Source organism: Canis lupus, chromosome 14 (genome assembly GCF_048164855.1).
Source record: "Canis lupus baileyi chromosome 14, mCanLup2.hap1, whole genome shotgun sequence".
Classification (NCBI taxonomy): Eukaryota; Metazoa; Chordata; class Mammalia; order Carnivora; family Canidae; genus Canis; species Canis lupus.
In genome coordinates this window covers 24,638,667-24,663,542 of record NC_132851.1, presented here as the reverse complement: position 1 = coordinate 24,663,542, position 24,876 = coordinate 24,638,667, and the positions used below count along the sequence as shown (strand labels likewise).

Genomic DNA, 24,876 nt, shown 5'->3' with positions numbered 1-24,876 from the left:
TATGTGGTTTAGCAGTATGGTGACCTGTGCATGGGAATTGGCATCAATAGCTCAGGTGTAGCTGCCAAAGGAGTTCTGCCAGGATCGGGGCAGACGGGATCCCTCGCCCCGTGCAGTTTAAGTGCCCCGAGGGAGCAAATTGTCTCTTGGGGGAATAAATCCAGAGACCTGCAGTTGGGCCAAGCAGGTCTCAAATGCAGAGCTGATGGATGTGCTCTAGTGGCATCTGTGAAACAGACTTTAGGCTTTGGCAAATTCATGGTGCTCTGGTTGCCAGAACCTCTAGTTTGATCTTAAAAAATATATATGATCACTGTTGTTTTCATAAAAATGATACGTTACCCTTATTTAAAACACACACACACACACACACACACACACACACAAATAAGAAACTATGACCATACAGGAAAATACAAACAAGAAAGCAACACATGGGTCCACATTTTAGCTTCTAAAAGTAGCCCATTTTAACTTTGGTAAGACAATTTTCCAGATCTTTCTCTGCCATTTTCAGACACACTTGATAGCTAGAGAAATGTAGAAGGAGACACTTTTATGGGAAGATGTAAAACAAAAATATATTTTGCTTTCATTTAACAGGAAAATTGAAACTGAAATGAAGTAATACTGAAGAAATTACTGAACTTTAGATGACTGTTTCTTCACCAAAAGAAATTAGTTTCTGAAGCATCCCTTTAAAGCAGTGGTTCTTCTTTTTTTAAAGATTTATTTATTTATTTTAGATAGAGTGCATGCAAGTAGGGGGAGGGGTAGAGAGATGGGGAGGGCATGGGGCTCCATCCCAGCACCCTGAGATACTGACCTGAGCTGAAGTCAGGAGTCAGACGTTTAACGGGCTGAAGCCACCCAGGCCCCCTTAAAACAGTGGTGGTGCTGCTTTAACTGGGGATGATTTTGTCTCCTCTGGCCCATCTGGCAATGCCTGGAGACATTTTTGGTATTCCCAACCAGTGACCTCTCTGAAATGTTACTGGCGTTTTGTGAACTGCGGTCAGAGATGGTGCCAAACACCCTATAATGCACCCCCCACAGTCCCCCACAAAAAAAAGAAGAGCCATCTGGCCCCAAATGTCAGTAGTGGCAAGGTTGGAGAAACTGCACCCTAGGGTAAGCAACTGAGATTATTAAAACCGGTAGGAAGACGAAATCATTGTGTTTTATTTAGCTCAGTTGTAGACTGTTTTGATTGGGCTTCTCTAATGAAAGAGGAAATGATTAACTTCATTAGAATTTCGCTCTCCTCTCCTTAAACCACAAACTCAGGAGGTGGCTATGTTATGTCCACCATGTCAAGGTTCATAGCACTTTACATTCTGTCCTGCAACTATTGCCCCCACCCCCACCCCAGATGTTTAGTCTTAGCTTCATATTTAAATGATTCTGTGCCAAACTCCACTCTTGTAGCCATGGCTTCTCCTTTTATGGTTTTATTTTGCAATCCGTCTTGCTTAGCTACTGATCTTAATATAAATTGAATGTGTATGTGTGGGGAGGTGTCAAACCCAACTCAGGTTTGTTCCACTCGGAATTGCACGTGCAGTTTTTAGTTTGTGTCTGAGTACCACGCTTTAAAGAGTAGAGAGCTACTGGGCGGTGGCCCTAGGACTCTGCAGGGACGTGCTGCAGCAGGGTCCTGGATAGAACATGAACTGCACTTGGGGAGAGAAGGGAAAACTGTGGATGAATGTGTTGGTTATCCTCCATTCTTTGAAAAGATTTCCACATGGCAGCAGGGTTGGTCATCACCATGAGGGTCCCCAGAAGGTTCAAGCTAGTGCTGCATGACATGAAGGACACGGTGGCAGGTAGAGGCTGCCAGAAGAGAGTGTTGAGTTCCCTGTGAGCTGATGTGTGCTGGTGAACCACATGTTGTCCTGGTGTGGGTAGATGCTGGGTTCAAGCCATCAGCTGGGTGGCTCCATTTAAGTAACTTCTCAATCTTGAGATTCTGATCATCTACTAATGCTTCCCACGAGCCACCCATCCTGGGGAGGAGCTCCTATCACTCTGGTTCCCTCCTCCCTGCCCTTTGGGGATAAGTGGGGGGAAAGCCACGGCTATGGTCAGGTGGTTCAGGGCAGAGCCCTAAACGTTCTGTGGATCTTCTTGAATTTCTGAGTAATAGATGGTAGGTCCCTAGTGATCTATCAATGTATGCGTTAGATTCTGGTAAAACTGTTTCAATTGGCATTTGTAGTATTAACAGGATAACAGGGCCTGAATATATCCTAAACCTATTTCTGAGCCAGTACATTTGTATATAACCTGGGCAGCATATCCTAGACTGCAGAGGAAGAGAGCACACACAGATTGTTTCCTGTGTAATTGGACTTGGGTGTTCTGTTATTGTCTTAATCAGATGTCTATCACAGCATGCCTTACTGATTGATGACTTTGTTTTGTTGTAGGGGAGCTATCCAGTGTGGGAAGATTTCATAAACAAAGCAGGAAAGCTACAGTCCCAGCTTCGGTAAGTAGAGAAGCATGTCATCCCCAGAAAAATGACAACATCCCTTAGACAATGGATTGAAGAGGATAGACCGAGGCTGCTGATTGAGGTTAACTTTGGAAGTGTTACAGATACAGGAGCATGTAATGGGTTCTAATTTGAGCATTGCCACTTATTAGCCTTGCGTCTTGACCCCCGATTCCCATGTGTAAAAGCGAACTCCTATCTGCTCTGCCTTCTTCCATAGGAATTTTGAGAGTCCAGTGAGGTATTGTATGTAAGGTAATAATGGGCAGCATTTATGTAATGCTCACCATGTGCCAGGCATTTTTTTTTGTGCGTGTGTGTGCCAGGCATATGTTAATTAAAGCTCACAACCCCAGGGGATAAGTATAGTTATTATCCTCAATTTACTGATGAAAAAATCTGAGGCACAGATGAGCTAAGTAACTCGTCCAAACTCACACAGCTAGTAAATTGCAGAGCAGGGATTTTAATCTGAGTCTGGCTGCATAGTCTATTCTGCTCACTGCCTATTCCTTATAAAGAATTTATGGCTTACTGTTGTATAATTCCATGTGCGTGAAATGTCTAGAAAACACAGATCTGTAGAGACAGATGTAGATTAGTAGTTGTCTGGGACTAGGGGAGGAAAAGGAGATTGAGTACAAATGGGCAGGAGAATCTTTTTGGGGGGATGGAAATGTTCTAAAATTGGCTTGTGGTAGTGGTTGCAGAATTCTAAGTTTACTAAAAAAATTGTTGAGTCACACAACCAAAAAGGGTGGATTTTATGGTATGCAAATTATGCCTCAATAAAGCTGCTTAAAAAAGAACAGGATCTAGGGCTGAGCTGCTCTATGGGGGCTATTATTGTTGCCTTGTCTTGTGCTTGTTCATGTATCATTTGATATGAAATAGGAAATTTGTAACATCTTCTTGTGACAGCTATGTGCTTTTCAGTCAGTGGGGAGAAGGGCTACTCACTTAGTGGGTGCTCCATGAGGGATGGGACATTTTAAAAAGCAATTAATGTTCATGATTCCTGTTCATGGCATATAGGGGATGACATCAGTTGGTTTGGATGTATGGTGGTGGTTTTCCAGAGGACAAAGCAGGTAGATGTTTTCTAGGATACAAAGCCACATGGACAACATGATGCTCTGGATCCTTTGCCCATGGATGTCAGGGGGTTACTGCCCAGGACTTTAGCCGTAAGACTGGACATTCCATGGCACCTCTGTAGATCAGGAGAGAACTCTAGAAGGAAGGATCTTTCCTCTTCCATCCTGGTGGCTTTGTGGGTCCTGGGAATTCTATCCTGTGAACCTAGGATTTCTCAAGCCAAGAGTGGTCTTCCAGATGGACAGTCGACTTGGGCATATGATCCCTTCTCTGCTTGTCAAATCCTTTACCATTTTGGTGCAGAGGAACTTGTACAGACAAAAGAAAAAAAAAACCCAAAAACTCGTAAAGGATATCTGCTGGGCCAGCTCCAAACTCTTGTCTGCAAACCCCTGGGGAGGCCTTCACTAGCCTCATGTTATCGAACTACACCTACCCTTCCATTTCTGCTACTATTCTGATTTATTTCCAACAGTTAGTCTCCCTCCTGTAGGAGGTCCCTCCTAGAATAAACCAGAAAAACATTTAAGTATCCCTCTTCCACCACCCTGCCTTGTTTCTTATCTGGCCTCATTTAATTGACTGGCAGCCTTTTAGGGTTGACCAAGGAGAAGATCCTCTCTTCCCCTTTTACCAAAGAGGAAGCCAAAACTTAAAGTAACTAAATGTTTATTGCAGCCTAATCAGTTACAATAAAACCTAAAGCAATCCTTTTTTTTTTTTTTTCAAAAGATTTATTTTAGAGAGTGGGAGAGGGGTAAAGGGGGAGAGAATCCTGAAGCAGATTCCCTGCTGAGCGCAGAGTCTGCATGGGGCTAGATCCCAGGACCCTCAGATCATCATGATCTGAGCCCAAATCAAGAGTCGGCCACTTAACTGATTGAGCTATCTAGGAGCCCAAACCTAAAGCGATCTTATCCTCATTGGTACAAAGAACATTTTATATTCTTTGACAACATTTAGGCCTCCTGAGGACAGGGACCATTTATTTTGTCAAACTAGTAGTACCCAACTGAGAGCCTCATGCTCATGGTTTAGTTTTCTGTAGTAAAGAAAGGATAAGAAGACTGTAGAAGAGATGAATAAGGTTGGAGTATATACATGAATCACTCTCTGCTGCCGGTACTTGCATGTTGGCTCTGTCCCATCAGAGAACTAAGTGTCTCATGACAACAGCAGACAATGAAATTGTACTCATGGGAAGGTAGTATTTAAAAGTACCTGATTCCTCACACTTGACCACCATCCTCATTTTCAGGGGAGCCCTGGTGACCATGTAGTACGCAAGGCACCTCTACAGCTGGCTCATTAAATTGGGATGATTGGCAGTGACTTGAACTAGAATAAATCAAGCCATTGTGTCAGATATTAATTGTAAATCAGAATGAGCTATTTATAAATCCCAGGATGTTTGATAAAGCTAACTTTTTCCAGGGTTTGCATTTGATGTCAGCTCTTTGAAAAATATGCTTCAAAGGGTTTTTTTTTTTCGCTTGGTTTTGTTCTGTATGTCATTTTTTTTTTTTTTAATTCGAGCAGAATATTTTCTTGCTCTACTGGAAAATATCAGGCCTCATTCTGCAGTTTGGCACTAAGGGACTGTTGCTGAAGGTTTTTTTGAGGGGGGAGGGGGATCACTTCCAGCTCCTTCCAGAACCTTCTGTGTCAGAGCTACTGCTGCTAAGATATAGGGTCATTTCTTCAATTCCATCTTAAACTCCTTTTTTTCTAGTCCTTATTCTCATGTTCTGCCTTCAACAGCTTTACATTCTTAAGAATGCAGAGTAAAGACTAGATTTATATATGAAACATTTGGTGATGAGCTTTATGCGCCATGTTGGATTGTGAAGTCCGTGTGGTGAGTCTTGGGGCTGGCTGGTATGTTCTAGCTCTCCATGGCCCTTGAATGGAGCGGAGCTTACTCTTCATTGGATGACATCTGGGGATCACAGCACTAGGAACCGGTAGACCACAGAGTGCTCAAGAGGACGTGAAGAACTCAAAATAATTTCTAGGACAGCAGATGAGTGTAGTGACTTCTCAATCTCAGCTTTGAGGAATTCAGAAGATGCAGTTGAGACAGCCTTCTAAGGTTGAAAAAATAGTGTCTTTGTTTCATTATAAGTAGGATTTAGGGGGAAAAGTCACACAGCTCAGAGCTTGTCTTGAGGCAGGATGAGCACAGGACCATGCATCCTGCTGGGCTACCTGTTCCAGTTCTGAGACGAACTGGTGATCTTGAAAGTCACTCTGAACTTGTCTCAGTTTTTTCATCCCTAAAATGAATTATTTGAAGCAGAGGCTCTCTCTCCAAGATCCCATCTCCCAGTCCACGTATAGATGCTATTTGCCTACTCTAAAATTAATTTCACCTGTACCATTTATAGTTTTTAATGATGTTTTTCTTTGAGGTTAGAAACACCTGTCTTTCCTCCTTTGTGAAATTTGGCCTGGTAATTATGTTACGATCTCAGGTGGAACGGGATGGGAAGAATTGCCAACATTTACCGCCCAGCACCCAATGCTCTGGTTATTTTTGGGAAAATGCGCTAATAGGAGGAGGAATGCTTCCTGAGAAAACAAGTGGGCCTTCATTCAAAGCCAGTCCTCGTCCATGTTCATTTGAGTCATTTCTCCTAGAAGGTCACATTCAGTTCCCTGCAAAGGTGTTAACCCTTTAGCTGTAATGAATTTGTATGAGAGATTCCTCATGCTTCTGTTATGTTTACATTTTAGGACCACAGTAGTAGCAGCAGCTGCCTTCTTGGATGCCTTTCAGAAAGTGGCCGACATGGCGACCAACACACGTGGTAAGCAGATGGAGGGATGGCTTCTAGTGCCAACCAGATCCAGCCTGTGGGCTCTTACCCCTTGGGTGACTTCACGATGGGTCAGAGCTGAGCTGACTCATGGTTTTAACTTCCTAGAAAACTCTGTGGGATTCCACATATTAGAAGTTGCAGATAGTTCTCCAGATAACGAAGCATGTGAGAAGAAGAATGAAAAATAGAGAAAAGGAACCACAGTTTGTGCAGGAGGTGCCTTGATGTGTTATGTAGATCGCTTTTAATGACATGCAGGTTGCAGAGCCTTGAACTGTGTGTTCGGTTGCAGTTTGTTTTTGACTTCCTCACACTGGTTTTCCCAAGGCTTTCCTTACTGCCTTATGGTGAGGGAAGCAGTGAGAATAATTGGACAGACCATTTTTCTGCAAAGAACCCTTGTGTAAGTCATGTCCTGTTTTATTGGATCTGTGTGTCTCCCACGTTTGACTGCAAACACCTTGAGGCTATGACTATGACTTATTCATCTTGGAACTCCTCCCCCAAAATAGTGCCTAGGACATAGCAGGTATTTTAAAAGTATGTGTATTAAGTCAATGAACAAAGGGAAATCTTTGCAATTTTTAATAGTTTCAATGACTATAATAAAATATGTGAGAGATATAAAGAAGAAAATGAAGCTCCTTTATCCACCACCACTGTCAGAAAGACTTTACCCCATCGTAGAGACTTCGTTTGTCCAACGGGGGTTGCTTTCCTTTTCATTACCAGGCAGAGAAGCTCTCTTGCCTCTCTCCTTTTTTTTTTTTTTTTTTTGCCTTATTTTTCTGTTTGCTTTGTATACTGTCTGTTCATTATCTTGGTAACATTGGAAAACGTGGGTGTCAGGGGTAAGTTTTGGGAGTTTGCTCTAAGTCACACAAGGGTTTATTTTTTAACTTCTCTGAAACACATGATAGATCCCTCCAGTGGGTTTCATTTGGCACCCCTTTACCATTGGTGCTTCAATATTCCGATGAATTTGCAGTGAGGACACTTATTCATTCAAGAAACTTGAGAACTGCTATTATTTTAGATATTATTATGGGACCACAAAAAACAATATATTATTTATTCTCCTTGTCCTGGAGGGACTTGCATTTGAGTCAGGGGGAGGGGGAAAATGGAATGTGTGAATAGAGAATTTTGAGATAGAAGTAATAAGTTTGGTATGGTAATAGTCATAGAACAGCGTGCTGGGGGAATATAGAAAAGTGAGCAATTAGCTCAGCTCAGGGAATCGAGGTTCTCCCAGGGGAGGTAATATTTCCCCTTATTTCCAACATGGGCACACGATGTTCCCTCAGAGAATGTGATGGAGATACCAGAGCACTGGTTGGAAGAATTTGATCTGGCTGGTCAGCTTGATATGGGTCTTAATTCATATATTTTCTTATTCACTTAAAAAATCATTACATAGTTGACAGGTGTCCATTATACCCTTCCTGCTTGCACATTCTAAAGATTCTGTAATGTTTCACATGATCTTGGCCAAAAGGTCGAGAAGCAATATTCTGTAATGTTTAAGCCAGTGATCGTCACTATTAGTGTTTTTGAGTCTATTTTAGAATATTCTATTTCAGTCTCTGGAACTGGACTTGTCCGTCATTTTGATGTCTTTCTAGGAAGCCATCAGAATGTGTCTTCCTGAAAAGATTTGCTCTACTATCTGAAAGAACTGAGATAGTTGGCATTGCATTTTTGAGACCCTTTGATTCTTAATAAGTTTTAATATTTTCATATTTAATTACTGATTGGATCCTAAAGGATGGAATAGAGCAATATCCCCCGAGTTCCCATAATTGCCAACAGCAGGAACTGAGGTTTCTGCAGAGGCTGTTCTCCGGAGTTAGCTCTCTATGGGAAACCAGAGAGCCTGCAGGTCTTGTGGTTGCAGGGAGGAAAAACAGAGCAATCGTCTGTGGGAAAAGAAACCAGAATAGCTTCTCTGTGGTGGTGATGGAGGTAGAGTCGCAGCTTGGAGGTGAAGTATTTGACAAAAGACAAATAATGTCACGGTGAACAGACCCTCGCTTTGATGTATTTTTAAACCACTTGATTTCAGGTCATTTTTAGCGATGCCAGAATAACTTTACATCTTGCCATCTCTATAATCCATATGCGCTGGGGGAAAAGAACTTTGTCTTGAGTGTAAGAACTCTCAAATGACCTCAAAAGGGTATGGCTGATAGAAGGTATATTTTATGGAGATAAGGGGGAAACATGAAGGTACTTCTCATATGGTTAACAAGCATCAGAAGTGATTTTTATGAAGTTATTTTTAACTTAAAAATTGAAAAACTTAGACCATGTGCTTTTTGTTTAAAAAATTCCTTTAACAAAGTCTATAAAGTAAAATGTACCCTCCCAGTACCCCTTGCAGAGATTAGATTGAGTGTCGTTCATAGACTGGGGTTTTTTTGTTTGTTTTGTTTTATTTATTTGCCTATATAAACATGTCTGGGGGGAAAAAAGGTAGTTGCAGAACAATGTGTAGAATGATACATTGAGTAAAGTACATCTAGATGATCTGAAGGTAGCCTGTATGGAGCACATTCCCATGCTTTTACTTCATGGTATGTTGTAATTATCTTTCTACATCCATACCTGTGGATCTGCCTCATTCTAGCGCCCAAATGGAATTTCATTATCTGGACACAGCACAATTAATATCACTCTGCTGTTGATGGAAATTTAGGATACCTCCTTATTTATTTGCTGTTATAAGCCACATGGCAATTAATGCCCATGTTATACATCCTTTGGGAGATCTGTGTGTAATCTGTTTTTAATAGTGTGTGCATCTCTACGGAAACGATCTGTAGAAAATGCTTCATACTTTTCATACTGTTTTGGTCAGTGGCAAATACATTCGGACTTATGGTCATTAAAGGCTGTGATTCTGTGGTTTGCAGTTTGATATCTACCCTCTACAAAAGTCCTTTTCTAAAAACATTTTTATTATTATTTTTTTGCTTAGAGCTTTTGGATGTATTTTTTGAGTTTTTCTTGCTTGAAGTGATAGAGGGGAATTTAAGTACATCTCTTTTGGGCAGGCATCCAGAATCTCAAGTTAGTATGTCTCTGGTTTCCAAAATATTAGCATTCCATATTGTCTCCTAAAGCTCTGAAATTCCTTTGTCCTTTCTAGCTAATATTTTGCACTAGCTAGTAATACAATTTATTTAGGAAAAACTTTTAAAGCTACTCACTAAGAGCAAAATTAATGGAGTCATTATATAACTTGTTAAATAGGATGTGGAAATATGTTAGAACTCTATTTTGTTCATTATGCAAGTGCATATAAGTTGCTATTATTATGCACACATTATAGTATTGTATTGTTGTATTTAGATTAATAAATAATTAAGCCATAATGGAATTTGAGAGTTTATTAGCACCATTGTACAGCTTCATATTTTGTTGATTGTGTACTCTGGAATGAACATACAATTTGTAGTTAGCATGAAAGTACACCTTTTCCCATGTTACTGGCTACAAAGAATTAGGCACTTGCTAGGCATGGAATGCCAGACTTTGTGGAGCAGGTCCCCATCTTCTTCGTTTCCATAATGGACCAGCAGATGGCCTGTCATTGGAGTTGTGAAATGTTTGGACTGACTGGTATGCAATTGTCTGAGTTACTTTAAAAAAAAAAAAAAAGAAAAAGACTAAGGGTTGGGGTGGAGGGCTTTCTCAGCTCTGGACAGCAGAGGTACCATCTTGGGGACTAACATTCCTGCACCTGTGAGCATGCCCTTGCACACTGGACCCTGCTCCCTGTTTCACTGAAAGCTAGGAATACTAAGCTGAAGGAGAACCCCCTGCCTTAGTCAGCACTGGCCTTTCACACCACTGCATTGTTTGCTTGTGTCAGCAAGGGCCTTTGAAGAGCATAATGCTGTGTGACTTTCATTTCTGGCTGCCTCGGTGTGCCTGTGTAATTTCTTTATAGCTTTGAAAAACCATCTCAGGGCTGTTTAGATAATGATACACCAAACCCAGAGTGAGGACTTTAGGATTTTATGAAGAAAGGAAATGGATCCCTAGCTGACTAGATCATCATTAATGTCCAGAAGCCTTTGTATTATCACTTGAAAAAATGGGCCTGGTTTCAATACTGGAAATCATAATAGCTAACCTTTATTGAATAGTAATACAGGGTGGGCTCTGTTCTAAGAGCATCATGTATGATGTGTCTATTCTCACAATGTGAGATACGTTCTTGTGATCTCCATTTTAGGTGATGAAATCAGGTTGAAGAGAACTTACCTAAACCTTGGTTACATGGCCAGTGAGTGATAAAAGGAGTCTGGCCCAGAGCCTAGATTTTAACCATTAAATTATGATTCCTTATGTAAGGAGCTCCTGGATTTAGTAAAAGCTTATATTTGTTTTTAAAGTTACTCAATCCTGAATGCATTAAAAAAAATCTTTTTTTTTTTTTAAGATTTTATTTATTTATTCATGAGAGGCAGAAACCTAGGCAGAGGGAGAATCAGGCTCCCTGAGGGGAGCCCAATGCAGGACTTGATCCCAGGACCCTGGGATCACAACCTGAGCTAAAGGCAAATGCTCAACCACTGAGCCTTTTAATACAGGTGCCCCCCATTAGAATAATCTATGTAGCACCTTAGAGTAACTTAGATTGGGAGCTGTGATGCCTGGGTTTGTCTTCTGGCTTTGCCAACTCTGCAGGCCTGAGTAAATTGCAATAGCCAACCCCCATCCCCAACCCCTTATCCACAGGGGATATGTTCCAAGACCCTCAGTGGATGTCTGAAACTAGGAATTGTCCTGAACCCTATATATACTGTTTTTTCCTATATGTATGTACCTATGAGATATTTTAATTTATAAGTTAGGCTCAGTAGGAGATTAACAACAAAAACTACTAAATTTTATTAGAACAATCATAATATGCTGTAATAAAAATTATGTGAATGTGGTCTTTCTGTCTCTCAAAATATTTTCATATCCCCTACTTCTTGTGATGATGTGAGATGATAAAATGCCTATGTGATGAGATGAAGTGAGGGGAATGATGCAGGCACTATGCCATAGCATTAGGTTGCTGTTGGACCTCCTGACAGTTTGTCAGAAGGAGGATCAGCTGCTTCCAGACCACAGTTGGCTGTGGCTAACTGACACTGCACAAAGCAAAACCACGGATGGGGGCAGGGGGACTACTATATATTTCACTTTTCTGGGCTTTAATTTCCCCGACTCTAAAAGGGGTTTTCCCAGGACATAGAGTCCTAGATGATCACAAGTAACCTTTCTCGGCTCTAATATTCTATGATTTTAAAAATCTCATTTGGCCCTATTAAGTCCATAAAATATGAATGAAGTTGGACATCCAAATTCTCTCCCCTAGGTTATCTTTAGAGTTTCCAATTTTTGCCTTGGAGACGAAGTGGAGGAAGCAATGTTAAGGATAGGATAATGAGAGAGAGAGGGTTAGAAGAGAAAAATAAAGGCCCTGCTCAGACCTGCAGTGTGTGCTTGAGGAGAGCAGTTGGAAGCTAGAACTTTTAGGACTGCTATGAAGGTTCAAAGGACCAGAGGTGCTCTTCATTCAGCGAGCCTGGATTGCCGAGGTTCTGTGCATTGGTGAAGAAAGTCTTCGTGGCTTACAATGGATAAAGCAGTCATGGTTCTTGCAAATAGTTATGTGTTTTTAGTATATGTTACCTATTTTTAGTATACATTTTGTTAAATGCCGCGATCTTCAGATCTTGCTGTATGGATCATAATCACTCAGGAAGTTGGTTTTTTGTTTTGTCTTGTTTTTTTTTTTATAGAGATGGGGAGAGAAGAAGGGAGAGAGAATCTCAAGCAGACTCCATGCTGAGCTTAGAGCCCAACATGGGGCTTGATCCCACAACCCTGAGATCATGACCTAAGCCAAAACCAAGAGTCGGATGCCTAACCAACTAAGCCACCCAGGTGCCCAAGAAGTTGGTTTTGAAGATTTCAGGGCCCTCCCTTATATCTGTGGAATCAGATGGGTGTGGGTGGGACCTGGGAATCTAAGATTTTTTTTAAAGTTCCTCAGGAGATTTTACTCCCTTGGTGAGGTTTGTGCCTCTTGCCATGAGCCACCTGTCCAGTGGCATATCTGCCAGTGGCTGGCAGTTCCACCCACAAAGAAATGCTCATGGCTCCCTGAAACCCATAAAGCCTTTGATCCCTGTCTTGTTGCACATGTGCATTCCAGATCTGGAATGTCCTCCTCACTCCACCCCTTGTCCGCCTCCTTTAGATGCTCAAGGATTTGCTGCTTGTTTTCCCAGAGCCAGGTTAACAGTCACATCACCCATGACACTTCTGGTCTCAAGGTAGAGGGAGACTTCAGGCCTCAGGGCTCTGCAGTGCATGCTTCTGCCAGTGTGTATGTGGCTCACCGTGTCGTCACTGGCCTCCTACTAGAATGCACACCCCTCTAGGACAGGCCTGCAGCCTGCTCCTCTTGGAGGATCCCAGGCACCTAGATGCTCAGTGTCTGGCATTTGGCAGGGTGCAGACAATGTTTGATGAACGAATGACTGAACGTGGACAGCTGTTAGCACTCTTGCGTGGCCCTTGGTGGACCTGAGTGAGGAAGGCTGTCCTTTTTGGGGGCACGAAGCTGGTGGGATGGAATCTTGGTCGGTTAACAGAATTCAGATTTTAGCTGCCCCCTCCCTGAGGTCCAGCCTGGCGTGGAATATGTGACTCCTCTATGATGTAGCTGAAGAGGCCCTGGCAGTCCCATGATGCAGCCACAGGAAGGGGCAGGTGGTGGGTGGAGGGCTGGGCCCAGGGAACAGAGGGAACCTCCTCAGGGAGGAGGTGCTGGGCTGCTGTTTCCAAGAGGCAGCCAAACTGGTTTTGTTTGCCTCTGAGTTTTATTTTAACTAGGCAATTTGAGATTTCACTGGCCCTTAACTTCTGGATTGACTTTGGTATTTAAATGAGACTCTTTCCATATGAGAGCCTTATGATTTCTACCTAGGAAGCTACTTAGCCACACACGAGGTGGAGGGAGGCGGAGGGTGGCGGTGGGGTTGGGGGTGGAGGGGATGGGGGGATTAATTATTTAAAAAAAATCATAAAACCCTTCTCACAGGTCTGGAAACTGAATATTCTTTGAATACGACCCTAAAGGAATATCGACAGATCCATTCACTGATTTGAAATAAAAAGGTCTAAAATTGTAATCTGCTGATCTCTAGATAAGGTGGTAGATCATGAACTGTTATTTTTGGTTACTGTCTTTGAGATTTTATTGCCTCTAGGAAAAGAGAGAACTTAAAAAGTATTTGGGAAACAAGCTCAGTTGTGATTTTTCTTTAAGAGCTTAGCTTGTTTTGAAAAGTTCAAGGATTGCATATTAATTTTTCTGATGATCTTATTCTGAGGGTTTACAGATAACAGGAGAAAAAAGAGTCTAGCATAAAGCATCTTCTGGAGCCTGGAGAGGTTTAATTTTGCTGAGAGCCTGTATAGAGACAGAAGAGGGGCACCTTAGCTCTGATTTTCCAGAGCCTGGCACATCTTCAGTGCCCAGGAAACAGTTGCTGATGTATTAAAAATTTTTGTAAAGTCAAACGCTTCATAGCTTGCAGAGAGGGTGGATGGACCATCAGCTGTATTCTCTCATATTTTTAAACCTGAGCCTAGGTGTGCTGGATGGAAGATGACCTAGAAACTTTCCATTGCTTTTTGTTTCCAGAGTTTTGAACTTCTTGATTTTGATTCATATGAATTATACCGAGGAAGCCCTAAGCAAATTTTGCCCCACTCATGGTTAACATTTTGAAAAGTCTTCACTGGTCTGATGTTGGTGGGTGTGGGGAGTAAGAACATTTGTATTTGGTTGAAGTGGGACATTGGCTGGGCAAAGACAAAGTCACCTTTTCTCTCCCATTTCTTTTGTTTGTTTTGTCTTTAGTTGCAGGCCCAGTGCCAGGACTGGACAGGTGCTGTGTATGCCATGGGGTCCTGGCCCTGTGTGGAGCTTTTGGGCCAGGCTGTTCTGTGAGATGCTGGAAATGTTCTGTGTTTTCACTGCCCAGTATGGTAGTTACTTGCCCCATGGGGTTATTGAGCACTTGAAATGTGGCTAGCATAACTGAGGCACTGAATTTCTGATTTTTAAAAATTTGAATTAATTTAAATTATGTATATAACTAACTGCATTGCTGAGGACTGTGGTGGTGGTACCAGGATCTGGGATGGTAGCTTCAGGAACTTCCATCAACTTTTCAAGCCACTCCATACTTAAATGGGTATCTGCGTAGGAGTACATATACATCTATTTTTGTATTTAATATCTATCATCATAGTCTCAATCTCACATGAAGTCCAAATAAAAAATTTGTAAGTTGTTGCTATTTATGGTGATATTTAACCTAGCTCAAAAGTGTGTGCCTATCATGCAAACAGCTTCAGGATATAAATTCTCCACCTCCTATGGAGATTTTGGAGTTGTCTTTGACCTGCAAAGGGATGACATAAAAAAATACAGTGCCTTTCTAAGTGTGTTCAGAAATGCATATCCTGCTTGTCGATTTCACTATCTTGATGCTTTTTCACTCTGACAGGCCTTGAATCATTTTAACTCATTACCACTATACATTTACTCATATACATTCTGCTTGGAATTAGAACAACTTGTTAACAATGACCCTATGAGGGGGCGCCTGGGTGGCTCAGTCCTTTAAGTGTCTGACTCTTTCATTTTGGCTCAGAGCATGGTCTCAGGGTCCTGGGATTGAGCTCCATGTCGGTCTGTGTTCATTGTGAAGTCTGCTTAAAGATTCTCTTTCGCTCTCCCTTTGCTCCTCTTCATGCTCCTGTTCTCTCTCTCTCTCTCTCTCTCTCTCTCTCAAATAAATAAATAAATAAATAAATAAATCTTAAAAAAAAAAGGTAAAAAATAGTAAAGGCCCTCAGGGCACACCTGGGTGGCTCAGTCGCTTTAGCTTCTGACTCTTGGTTTGAGTTTAGGGCATAATCTCAGGGTCCTGGCGTGGAAGCCTGAGGGGAGTCTGCTTGATTCTCTCCCTCTGTCCCCCACCCTGCTCACGTGCATGTGATCTCTCTCTCTCTCTCTTTCTCTCTCTCAAATAAACCTTTAAAAAAGTAAAATAAAAATGGCCCTATGAATGTGAAGTTTGTCTTACCAGTTTCCATTTTTTAAAAGTGATTATTTTTTGGTTTGCTTTATATGAAATTCAGACTTGGTATTGAATCCACCATAGTAGGAAAGCATATGTATTTTAATAAATTTATTTATTTTTTCAAATCACACTGTAGGTAAGGGACAGAAACAAAGAAATTCATATGTTTATTAAGTATCTTTATTTTATAAATCTTAAAAAATAAATCTTTTTTTCCCCCATTTTTTTGGTTGGAGGAGTTTGGAGGTGGGTGCCAATACATGAAGGTATTTTGATGGCCAAATTTGTATACTCTGAGATTTGGGATCGTGAACCGAGCATTACTGGTGATACAGTGAAACTGCTCCTTTCTGATCCCACTGATCTTATCTTGATGTTATAAGACTGATGCCTGGGGCACCTGGGTGGCTCAGTGTCTGCCTTTGGCTCAGAGTGTGATCCCGGGGTCCTGGGATCAAGTCCCACATTGGGCTCCTGGCATGGAGCCTGCTTCTCCCTCTGCCTGTGTCTCTGCCTCCCTCTGTGTCTCTCATGAATAAATAAAATTAAAAAAAAAAAAAAAAGAAGAAGACTGAGTCTTGACAGGACAGATGCCTGTTCTACAAGTGGCCTTTTCTTCTTGATCTTTGGTTGGATAGCAACAGTTGCCAGAGACGGGATGCTTCATCATGGTTAACCAGTGTCCTGCCTGTGCCATGTTTGGCTTTTCACCCTCTTCCTGAAATGACTCTTGAAACAGCGGTTGTTGCACATTGGCCTGAAAGGCACTACCGTAAATCCCACTTGAGTGTAAGCATATCCTGGGTGTCCAGAGCAGGGTGTCACCAGGATCCCCAAACCTGTAACAGGGAAAGCTGGGGATGTCCGAATCCTACACTGAAGCCCATGGGTCCTGCTAAGGCTTGTCCTCCCTCTAACCCAAGAGAAGCATCTGTTCTTAGTTTCAGTGGCATCACCTTGTTTTGCCCCAGTATATTTTCCCAGATGATTCTTGAATGTGATGTGTGCTGTTTTCTCTCTAAACTCAGCAGCCTTAATAAATGCCGGTGAATGACACAGTGGCAGTGGTGGTGACAGTGGGGAGGAAGGTCCAGGCATGGAGAGGATGTGTGTTTTTATGGGTGACTGGGTTGATGTGTGCAGCGTCGTTATTTGTGTCGTTAGGCAGTTTACATAATGAAGTGGTTTGTTCAGCATTTTCAGCATTTCCATCCTTCCAGCTTGCTGGGCTGTCTGCATTTTGTGCACCAGCCCGGAGGATTCTCCTCCTTCTCCCTCCCTCTTCTCCATCCCAATTCTTTGCCTTTGTGTTTGTTTTGGCGTAATAATACTCCCCCCTAACCCCCCTCCCGCCCATCCTCTGCTGTACACAGATGTGTTGTTACTTTAGCAAAATATGGATTAGCATTCATGGGACGATGCAGTTATTTTAGTTCATACAGATGAGGCAAGGTTTTTTGTTTTTTGTTTTTTTGTTTTTGTTTTTTTAACAGTGCTTTCTTATGAAAGATCTTTTGCCATTGACTTGTGAACTTGGTCTGGTCTGCCCACCTCAGATAAAAATAACCATTTGGAATGTGAAAACTTGAAGACACTTGAAGTTGTCAAAACTAGTATTTTTCTACCATGAGTTCATTCTTCCTGATTGTAAGCTGCCTCTTCTCCGTTCCCTCTGATAAAGCCCCAGCGTAAAACTTGGCACGAGATATGAAAACTAACATTTTCTTTTTTTTTACGATTTTTATTTATTCATGAGAGACACAGAGAGAGAGAGGCAGAGACACAGGCAGAGGGAGAAGCAGGCTCCATGCAGGGAACCCGACGCGGGACTTGATCCCAGGACCCCGGGATCACGCCCTGGCCTGAAGGCAGGTGCCAAACCGCTGAGCCACCCAGGTGTCCCAGTACACTACTTTTAGAAACCTATCTGTGGCCTAAAGTGAGAATCACCTGGAGTTTTTTTGTTTTGTTTTGTTTTGTTTTTTAACCTAACAATCTGATCTTTCATTTTTAAGATGGTACAGGGTTTTTCTTATAGACCACCTAATGTCTGGTTCAACCTTTTCATTTTTATGGGGCAAAGTCACTTACCCAAGGCCACTCAGCTCTGAAGGGGCTCACAGGGGATTGTCCTGCTAGCACAGTGCTGTCTCCTGGTTTCCCCTGAAAGCTGCATGGTGAAACGCTTATTCACTTTGACCCTTGGTTTAATGTGGAGGATATTCAAGTAGGAAATAATATGAGCTGTGAAAAAAAAAAATTCTTCTGTGCTTTTAGTACATTATTTGTAAGGATTTTTGTTTGCTTATTTGTTTCCACAAGATCCTTGGTTAACTGTTTTTCTTTTTTAATTTTTTTTTTATTATTTATGATAGTCATACAGAGAGAGAAAGAGAGAGAGAGAGCGAGGCAGAGACACAGGCAGAGGGAGAAGCAGGCCCCATGCACTGGGAGCCCGACGTGGAATTCGATCCCGGGTCTCAGAATCGCGCCCTGGGCCAAAGGCAGGCGCCAAACCGCTGCGCCACCCAGGGATCCCGGTTAACTGGTTTTTTGAGGGCCAATTCCCACTTCTATATTTAGTCCTTCATTTTTCTATGGAAGTTGCTTTTGTTTCTTCTAGCGCTGTGTATGTTGGGGGGACTGTTTTGCGTATATTTGGAGCAAAAATATATTTTTATATTTGACATGGGCATATTTATCTATAAGAATAACAAGATTTCTTTTGTCGGCATTGTCTTAGTTTTGCAAATATATATCCATCCATGCACGAGTGCTCGTACACATGCGCACGCATACATGCACACACACAATATGTTTTTCGATTCCCAAATGTCTAAAATTGCTACGGGACTCTTATTTCTAGTAGAAGATACTGCTGTGGAAGTCTGCAGCATTTCCTGCTGTGTGTGCCAGGGCTCAGGGACCCTGGTTGTCATGGAAACTAATATCCAGCCGCTGTGTGGTACTTTCCTTTGGAGCTGCATTTGAGCGCATTTCACAGTTCGATACAATGCTGCTGCTTCTCCCTTTAAAATAAGAAGCAGGGGTGGGAAGGGGGGAAGCTGAGTGGCTTACACATTAAAAAAAAATGCTGTTTCTGCTAAGGCAGAACGAGACTTTAATATGCACCCTTTTCATGTGATTGTCAGTAGTAGGATAGCACAGTTTTCCCCAATGGTGGCCAGAGGTATCTGACAAAATACAGAAGAATTTTGGAGGAGATTGTGAAAGCGGAACCTTCTTTCTGAGCTGGGGATCTGGAGGCTTCTCTTTGGGAATGACGGGCTGGCCGGGCTGACACGGGCTTTTATCCTATTGACTCTGGCTGAGTCCATTTGATTTGTCCGAAGGGCTTGGGAGCAGACAAAAGACCTTCAGCTTTCCACATGTTCCCCTACCTACCCCCGCATTTCCTGACCCCACTCTCTCAGAACCTGCCCAGAGAACCGGATCAGAGAGCCTGGAGAGCTCGCCCCAAATATGAGCCCTTGATCTGCCGCCTGAGCACGTGATTGCCACCTGCGCTTGTTGAAAGGCGGATGCTGATGATGAGAGTGAGACTTCACTTGGATAATATGGTTTAAAGCCAAGCACGAGATGTGTCGCTTTTACGAGAACTCGAAGAACTCATGAGCCGTGTGAACGCACCCCCTGACCTCCCAGGGGTGTTTGGTGGCCTGTCGATCACTGGCCACAGGTGGGCCTGCGGCACATATATGCAGCAGGTGGCAGATTCCCATCCCCAGGTTCCCACAGACTCCTGTTGCATGAGATTGAGGGAGAGTAAGATTGGCCCTCACCTTGTTTAAGTGGATGCCTCGTGCTCTGACATTTGTTTTTCCAAATGTGTTTGTACAAAGCAAATGCTGGGAGCGTATGTTCCTCAGAAACGGTGGGATACCCTAGAGCCTCTGCCTATCACAGGTGGTGGGGATCTCAGTCTAGCCGGGGCCTTGGGGATTTGCTGAGGGCTCTCTACCTGTTGAAGCACCCAGCTACCCCTTCAGCTGCTCTATCTTGACGAGATAAGGGAAACCAGCTTAGTGACTTGCAGTGACTTGGTTAAAATGTCACACATCTTCGCAGCAGCAGAGCCTGGAGTGTGTATCTGCTCTGCATGACCCTCAGCCCCACATTCTTTCCCGAGAGATCAGTTGTATATGTAGAACCATCTCAGGATTTAGACCAGCATTTCTTAATCTTGGCGCTGTTGGCTGACATTTTGGGCTGGATAATTCTTTGTTCTGAGGACTGTCCTGTGCATTGTGGGGTGTTCAACAGCAGCCCTGGTCTCCATCCCCCAGTTGTGAAAACTGAAAATGTCTCTAGACATTGCCCAGTGTCCTCCAGGGGTTCAAACTGCCCTAGGTTGAAGACTGCTCAACTGGACCCTTCAGGTATTTTCCTATGGCAGTTTGATGGAATCAGGGCTGTGCCTTTTCTTGATGCAGTTGTGGAGAACTTGGTTCATTGAAGCAAGGTTTTACGTGATTTATAACCGTGTTTTGATTTTAGAAATTTGACGGTTCATGCCATTGTTTCATCTGAGAAACGACCACTGTGCTAAGTCGTGGATAAAACTTTGTGAAGAGTCCACATCTTACCAAAAAAGATTGCTCCTCTTTAGCAGAGGGTCATTTCCCAGCATGAAAATAGGCATAGTATTTTAAAAGATTAAGTTGAATAAGAACAGTGATGGAGATGAACAGAGGGTTTTCATTCCTGCTGAGCTGGCTCCCTTTGTGGAGAGGTGGCTTGACCAAGGCAGAGCCTGGGTTGGGAGGCTGCCTCGAGGTCCCTTTGCCTGGGCACAGCCGTGTGGCCTCGGTGGGTCAGCCCGATTGGACACACCTCAGCTTTGTTGTCTGTTTGAGAATAGTTGGGTTGGCCACACCTGCCTGTCAGGGTGATCATAGAGCTCGCCTGACACCATGGCTCTGAAAGCCCCAAACAGCTGTGACACAAGGTCATGTGCTCCTGTGTCACAGAATTTCTGGGAGTCCTGCCCACGTCAGACCCATGGATCCTCGGCTTCTTCTTAGACACCAACACTCATGTCTGATTCCACTGTTGCTTGCCCTGTCTTCTACCTCTGCCCACACCTCTAGATCTGTTTACGTCGCTGTTTTTCCTCCAAAAGACTTCTGATATTTTAAAATTCCTGTTTAATTCTCTGGGCTTCGTTATTATTTTATTACTATACAGTTTATTATTTTTATAAATGAGTATTTACATATTACAACAATTACATGTAGCCATAACAATTATTTTATAGTGCTCTTAGATTTGGGATATTATAATAGTAACTTAAATGAATTTTTATTTTTTATTTATTTTTTTAAGATTTTATTTATTTATTCATGAGAGACACAGAGAGGCAGAGACCTAGGCAGAGGGATAAACAGGGTCCCAGCAGGGAGCCTGATGCAGGACTCGATCCCCAGACCTTGGGATCATGACCTGAGCCAAAGACAGATGCTCAACCACTGAGCCACACAGGTGCCCCTTTTACAAAGATTTTTTAAAGATTTATTTTATTTGAGAGAGGGAAAGAGAGAGTACAGGAATGAAAGGGAGGGGCAGAGGGAGAAGCAGACTCCCCACTGAGCAGGGAGCCCAAAGTGGGGCTCAATCCCGGGACCCTGGGATCACAACCTGAACCAAAGGCAGAGACTCAACCACTGAGCCATGTAGGCATCCCTATTTTATTTTATTTTAATTTTTTTTAAAGATTCTATTTATTTATTCATGAGAGACAGAGAGGCAGAGACACAGGCAGAGGGAGAAGCAGGCTCCATGCAGGGAGCCCGACGTGGGACTCGATCCTGGGACTCCAGGATTAGGCCCTGGGCTGAAAGTGGCGCTGAACTGCTGAGCCACCCGTGCTGCCCTTTTTAAATTGTAATAGTGTTTTATTTTTTATTTTTTCAAGCTCTATTGAAATATTATTGACAAATAATTATGTATTTAGGTTGTGATTTTTTTTAAGGTGTATATGATGACTTCATATACTTAGATGTTGTGACGTGATGAGCACAATTAAGTTAATTAATAAACCCATCACCTGACATAGTTACCATTTTTAAAAAATGAATTGTGAGATGTTCAGTCTCCTCTCACATGCCCTGGGTCTTTGGTATCTGTTACCTTCCCCACCTTGGCATTCCCTTGGAATGTTCCTTTCCTTCCCTCACACAGACCCTGGCTGATCCTCTAAGGTTGCTCTCAAGTAGTTTCTCCTCTGGAAAGCCTCTTCTTGGTACTTAAGTGGGTTAGAGGCTGCCCCGCTTTGCTTCAATCCCAGAACCTGGGATCCCGCCTGCCTATCACCATCCCCTTACTAACCTGTGAGCTTCTTCGAGGCAAGAACTCATTCATTGATTGTACTAGTGAGCAGTCTGGTGTGCCCTGTTTTTTCTTTTTTCTTAATTGAGATGGCATTCATATGACATAAAACAGTTTTAAAGGGGATAATTTGGTGGTGTTTCATTTATTCACAATGTTGTATGACTGCCATCTCTGTCTAGTTCCAGAGCATTTTTATCACCTCAAATTAACCCTGCCCCCAGGGTAATGCAAAAGTTGTAGAGGTGGGTGTTGGTGATGGTTGTACAACAGTGTGAATATACTATAACACCATTGAACTGTACCCTTAAAAATGGTTATAATGCACAGAGGGGTTTTAGGGCAGTAAAAATACTCTTGTGTTATTAACGTAATGATGGCTACATGACATTATATACCTGCCCAAGTTCACAGAATGTACAACACCAAGGACGAACCCTGATATAAACTGTGCACTTCGGGTGATAATGATGTACCAGAATAAATTCATCAGTTTTAAACACATGTACCACTCTGGTAGGGAATATTTTTTTTTTTTTTGGTAGGGAATATTGATAATGGGAGGCTGTGCATTTGTGGTGATAAGGGATTATGGGAAATCTCTCCCTTTTCCATTTTGCTATGAACCTAAAACTTATATAAAAAATTAAAATCGTAATTAAAGAGATGGTTATAGGGGCACCTGGTAGTCTCAGTGGTTGAGTGTCTGCCTTCAGCTCAGGTCGTGATCCCAGGGTCCTGGGATTGAGTCCCCACATCAGTCTTCCCACAGGGAGCCTGCTTCTCTCTCTGCTTATGTCTCTGCCTCTCTCTCTCTGTGTCTCTCATGAATAAATAAAATCTTAAAAAAAAAAAAAAAGAGATGGTTATGATGCTAAATTTTATGTTAGGTATATTTTACCACAAAAAAATAAAAAAACCCATATACATTAAGCCCGTAATTCCTATCTTCCTCTTGTCCACTCCCGCTGCTAGTGTCTGGTAACCACCTTGCCAGTGTATTTTTTTCATCATTATACCCTTAGCCTCCAACATTGTTGTTGCTGAATAAAACTTTCGTTCAGTGAATGAAGAGAACTTTTACTTTTTTTTTTTTTTTAAGATTTTGTATATCTATTTGAGACAGACTGTGAGAGAGAGAGCGAGAGAGAGAGAGAGCGCATGAGTGGGCAGGTAGGGGCAGAGGGAGAGGGAGAAGCAGACTCCCTGATGAATAGGGAGCCCAATGCAGGAATCAATCCCAGGGCCCTGAGATTATGACCTGAGCCAAAGGCAGACACTCAACTGACTGAGCCACCCAGGTGCCCAGAGCTTTTCCTTTAACACTGATTTCTCGTTGTGTATTTAATAGATGCATAATGAGAAAAGTTACCTTTAAGGAAATTTCTTTGAAATGTTTCACTAGTATTTATTTGTTTTCTACTTGTCTACTGATTTCTGCATTGAAGTGCCTCTGAAACCAAAGCTACTTTTGTGGTTTATCTGCCTATTTTGATTAGTTTTAGTTGATGTTTTGAGCTGATAATGGTGGTCCTGGGCCTGTACTTGGTGGCATCTGTCTGGCACACTCAGAAACATTTACTGAATCTTTCAAATACATGTAGCAATGGCCAAGTACGTGCTTCTTCTTAGGATGTTAAAATTTTCAATTTCTGTTTCTTTTATGGAAGAGAAGAAAGTGTAGCCATCCTTTCAGAAATTAATATTTTTAAGCCAATTTCTTCCTTGAAGTATGTTAGTCCTTTTCTTTATGTTCACAACTCATAAAATCTTTTTCTTCCCTGCTGCTCTATAATTTATAAAATTGTATTGCAGTTGGCTTCGGTAGAATTTACTTAAGCATAGTTGAGCCTTTAGATTTTCTTTCTGGCATGGACAAAAGCCTCATTAATTATGAATATGAATTCGTTTTGCAAAATGACAAGATTGAACATTTCCTCATGCCAATATCCCAGCTGTCTCATTCTGATGCTCAACAAAGACTTTTAGAGATTGTCTATAACGGCCGTGCTATTGGATACTTTAAAAAAAAAAAAAAAAGGAAAGTAAAAAGAATGCAAAATAGCTTACAGTTTTGTTTGTCTGGAAAAAATAATGAAAGGTTTTTGTTTTACTGTGGATGTTTTCTACTCTGTGATGCATTTGTGGGCTTGAAGATTTGGCTATGGCCACAAGCCAAAGGATCATTTCTATTCTCTCAAGTGTTGCTTCAAAATTCCATTTGTTTAGATGATCAGTACTTAGAGTTCCTAGGCTTAGGTCCTCTTTCGCCCTCCGACCAACCAAAGTTCACTCTTGGTTTGGTGATGGAGATGGGAGTGGGTGTTGGTAGCCACCCAGGGCTGAGCCCTCCCTGTGCTAGTGCTGATTTGTTATGACCTCCCCATGTTCACAGGGTAGCTTCTGTTACCACCCTGGAGGGGTTGGTGAATTGGGGTCTCATTCCAGAGCCTCTAGGCTTAGAGCCACCATGTTCTATTGCATCGGTCCTGAGTGTGTCTGTTCAGCCATCAGTGGACCAACTCAGCAAGATAATTTTTCACATTGTCACTTGCTCAGTATCCTGTAGTGGTTGCTGTCAGAGAAATTGACTCAGATATGACCACTGGTTCCTTGGAGTTGGAACCCTTGGAAGAAGTTGTTGCACCTTTGGCCCCCAGCTGTGGTTTTCTCTTCTGGAGATGGACCTGTGTTGTTGCATTCCTTCCAGGCTGGCTGTCAAAGAAGCCAGCACTCTGGGAATTCCCTATGAAGTTTAGAGCCTGAGGCCCAGGGAGTATGCGCGTATGTGTGCGCATGCCAGTGTTTAATAATACACTGGCTGCTGGAAACTTCTTTTCTGCTCACAATTCCTCTTCTCTCTCTCTCTCTCTCTTTTTTTTTATTTATTCATAGAGACACACACACAGGCAGAGGGAGATGCAGGCACCATGCAGAGAGC

At 42.4% G+C, this 24,876-nt stretch overlaps 1 protein-coding gene across 14 annotated transcripts in view; it reads left to right on the top strand.

The window, feature by feature from the left end:
* Window positions 1-24,876, top strand: part of MTSS1 (MTSS I-BAR domain containing 1) — a 161,855-nt gene that overhangs the window by 20,309 nt on the left and 116,670 nt on the right. For all 14 annotated transcript variants that reach the window (XM_072774421.1, XM_072774419.1, XM_072774411.1 and 11 more), the window contains exons 2-3: window positions 2,433-2,494; window positions 6,335-6,408. In XM_072774421.1, the coding sequence (XP_072630522.1) occupies window positions 2,433-2,494; window positions 6,335-6,408 (136 nt within the window). The remainder of the gene's footprint in view (window positions 1-2,432; window positions 2,495-6,334; window positions 6,409-24,876) is intronic.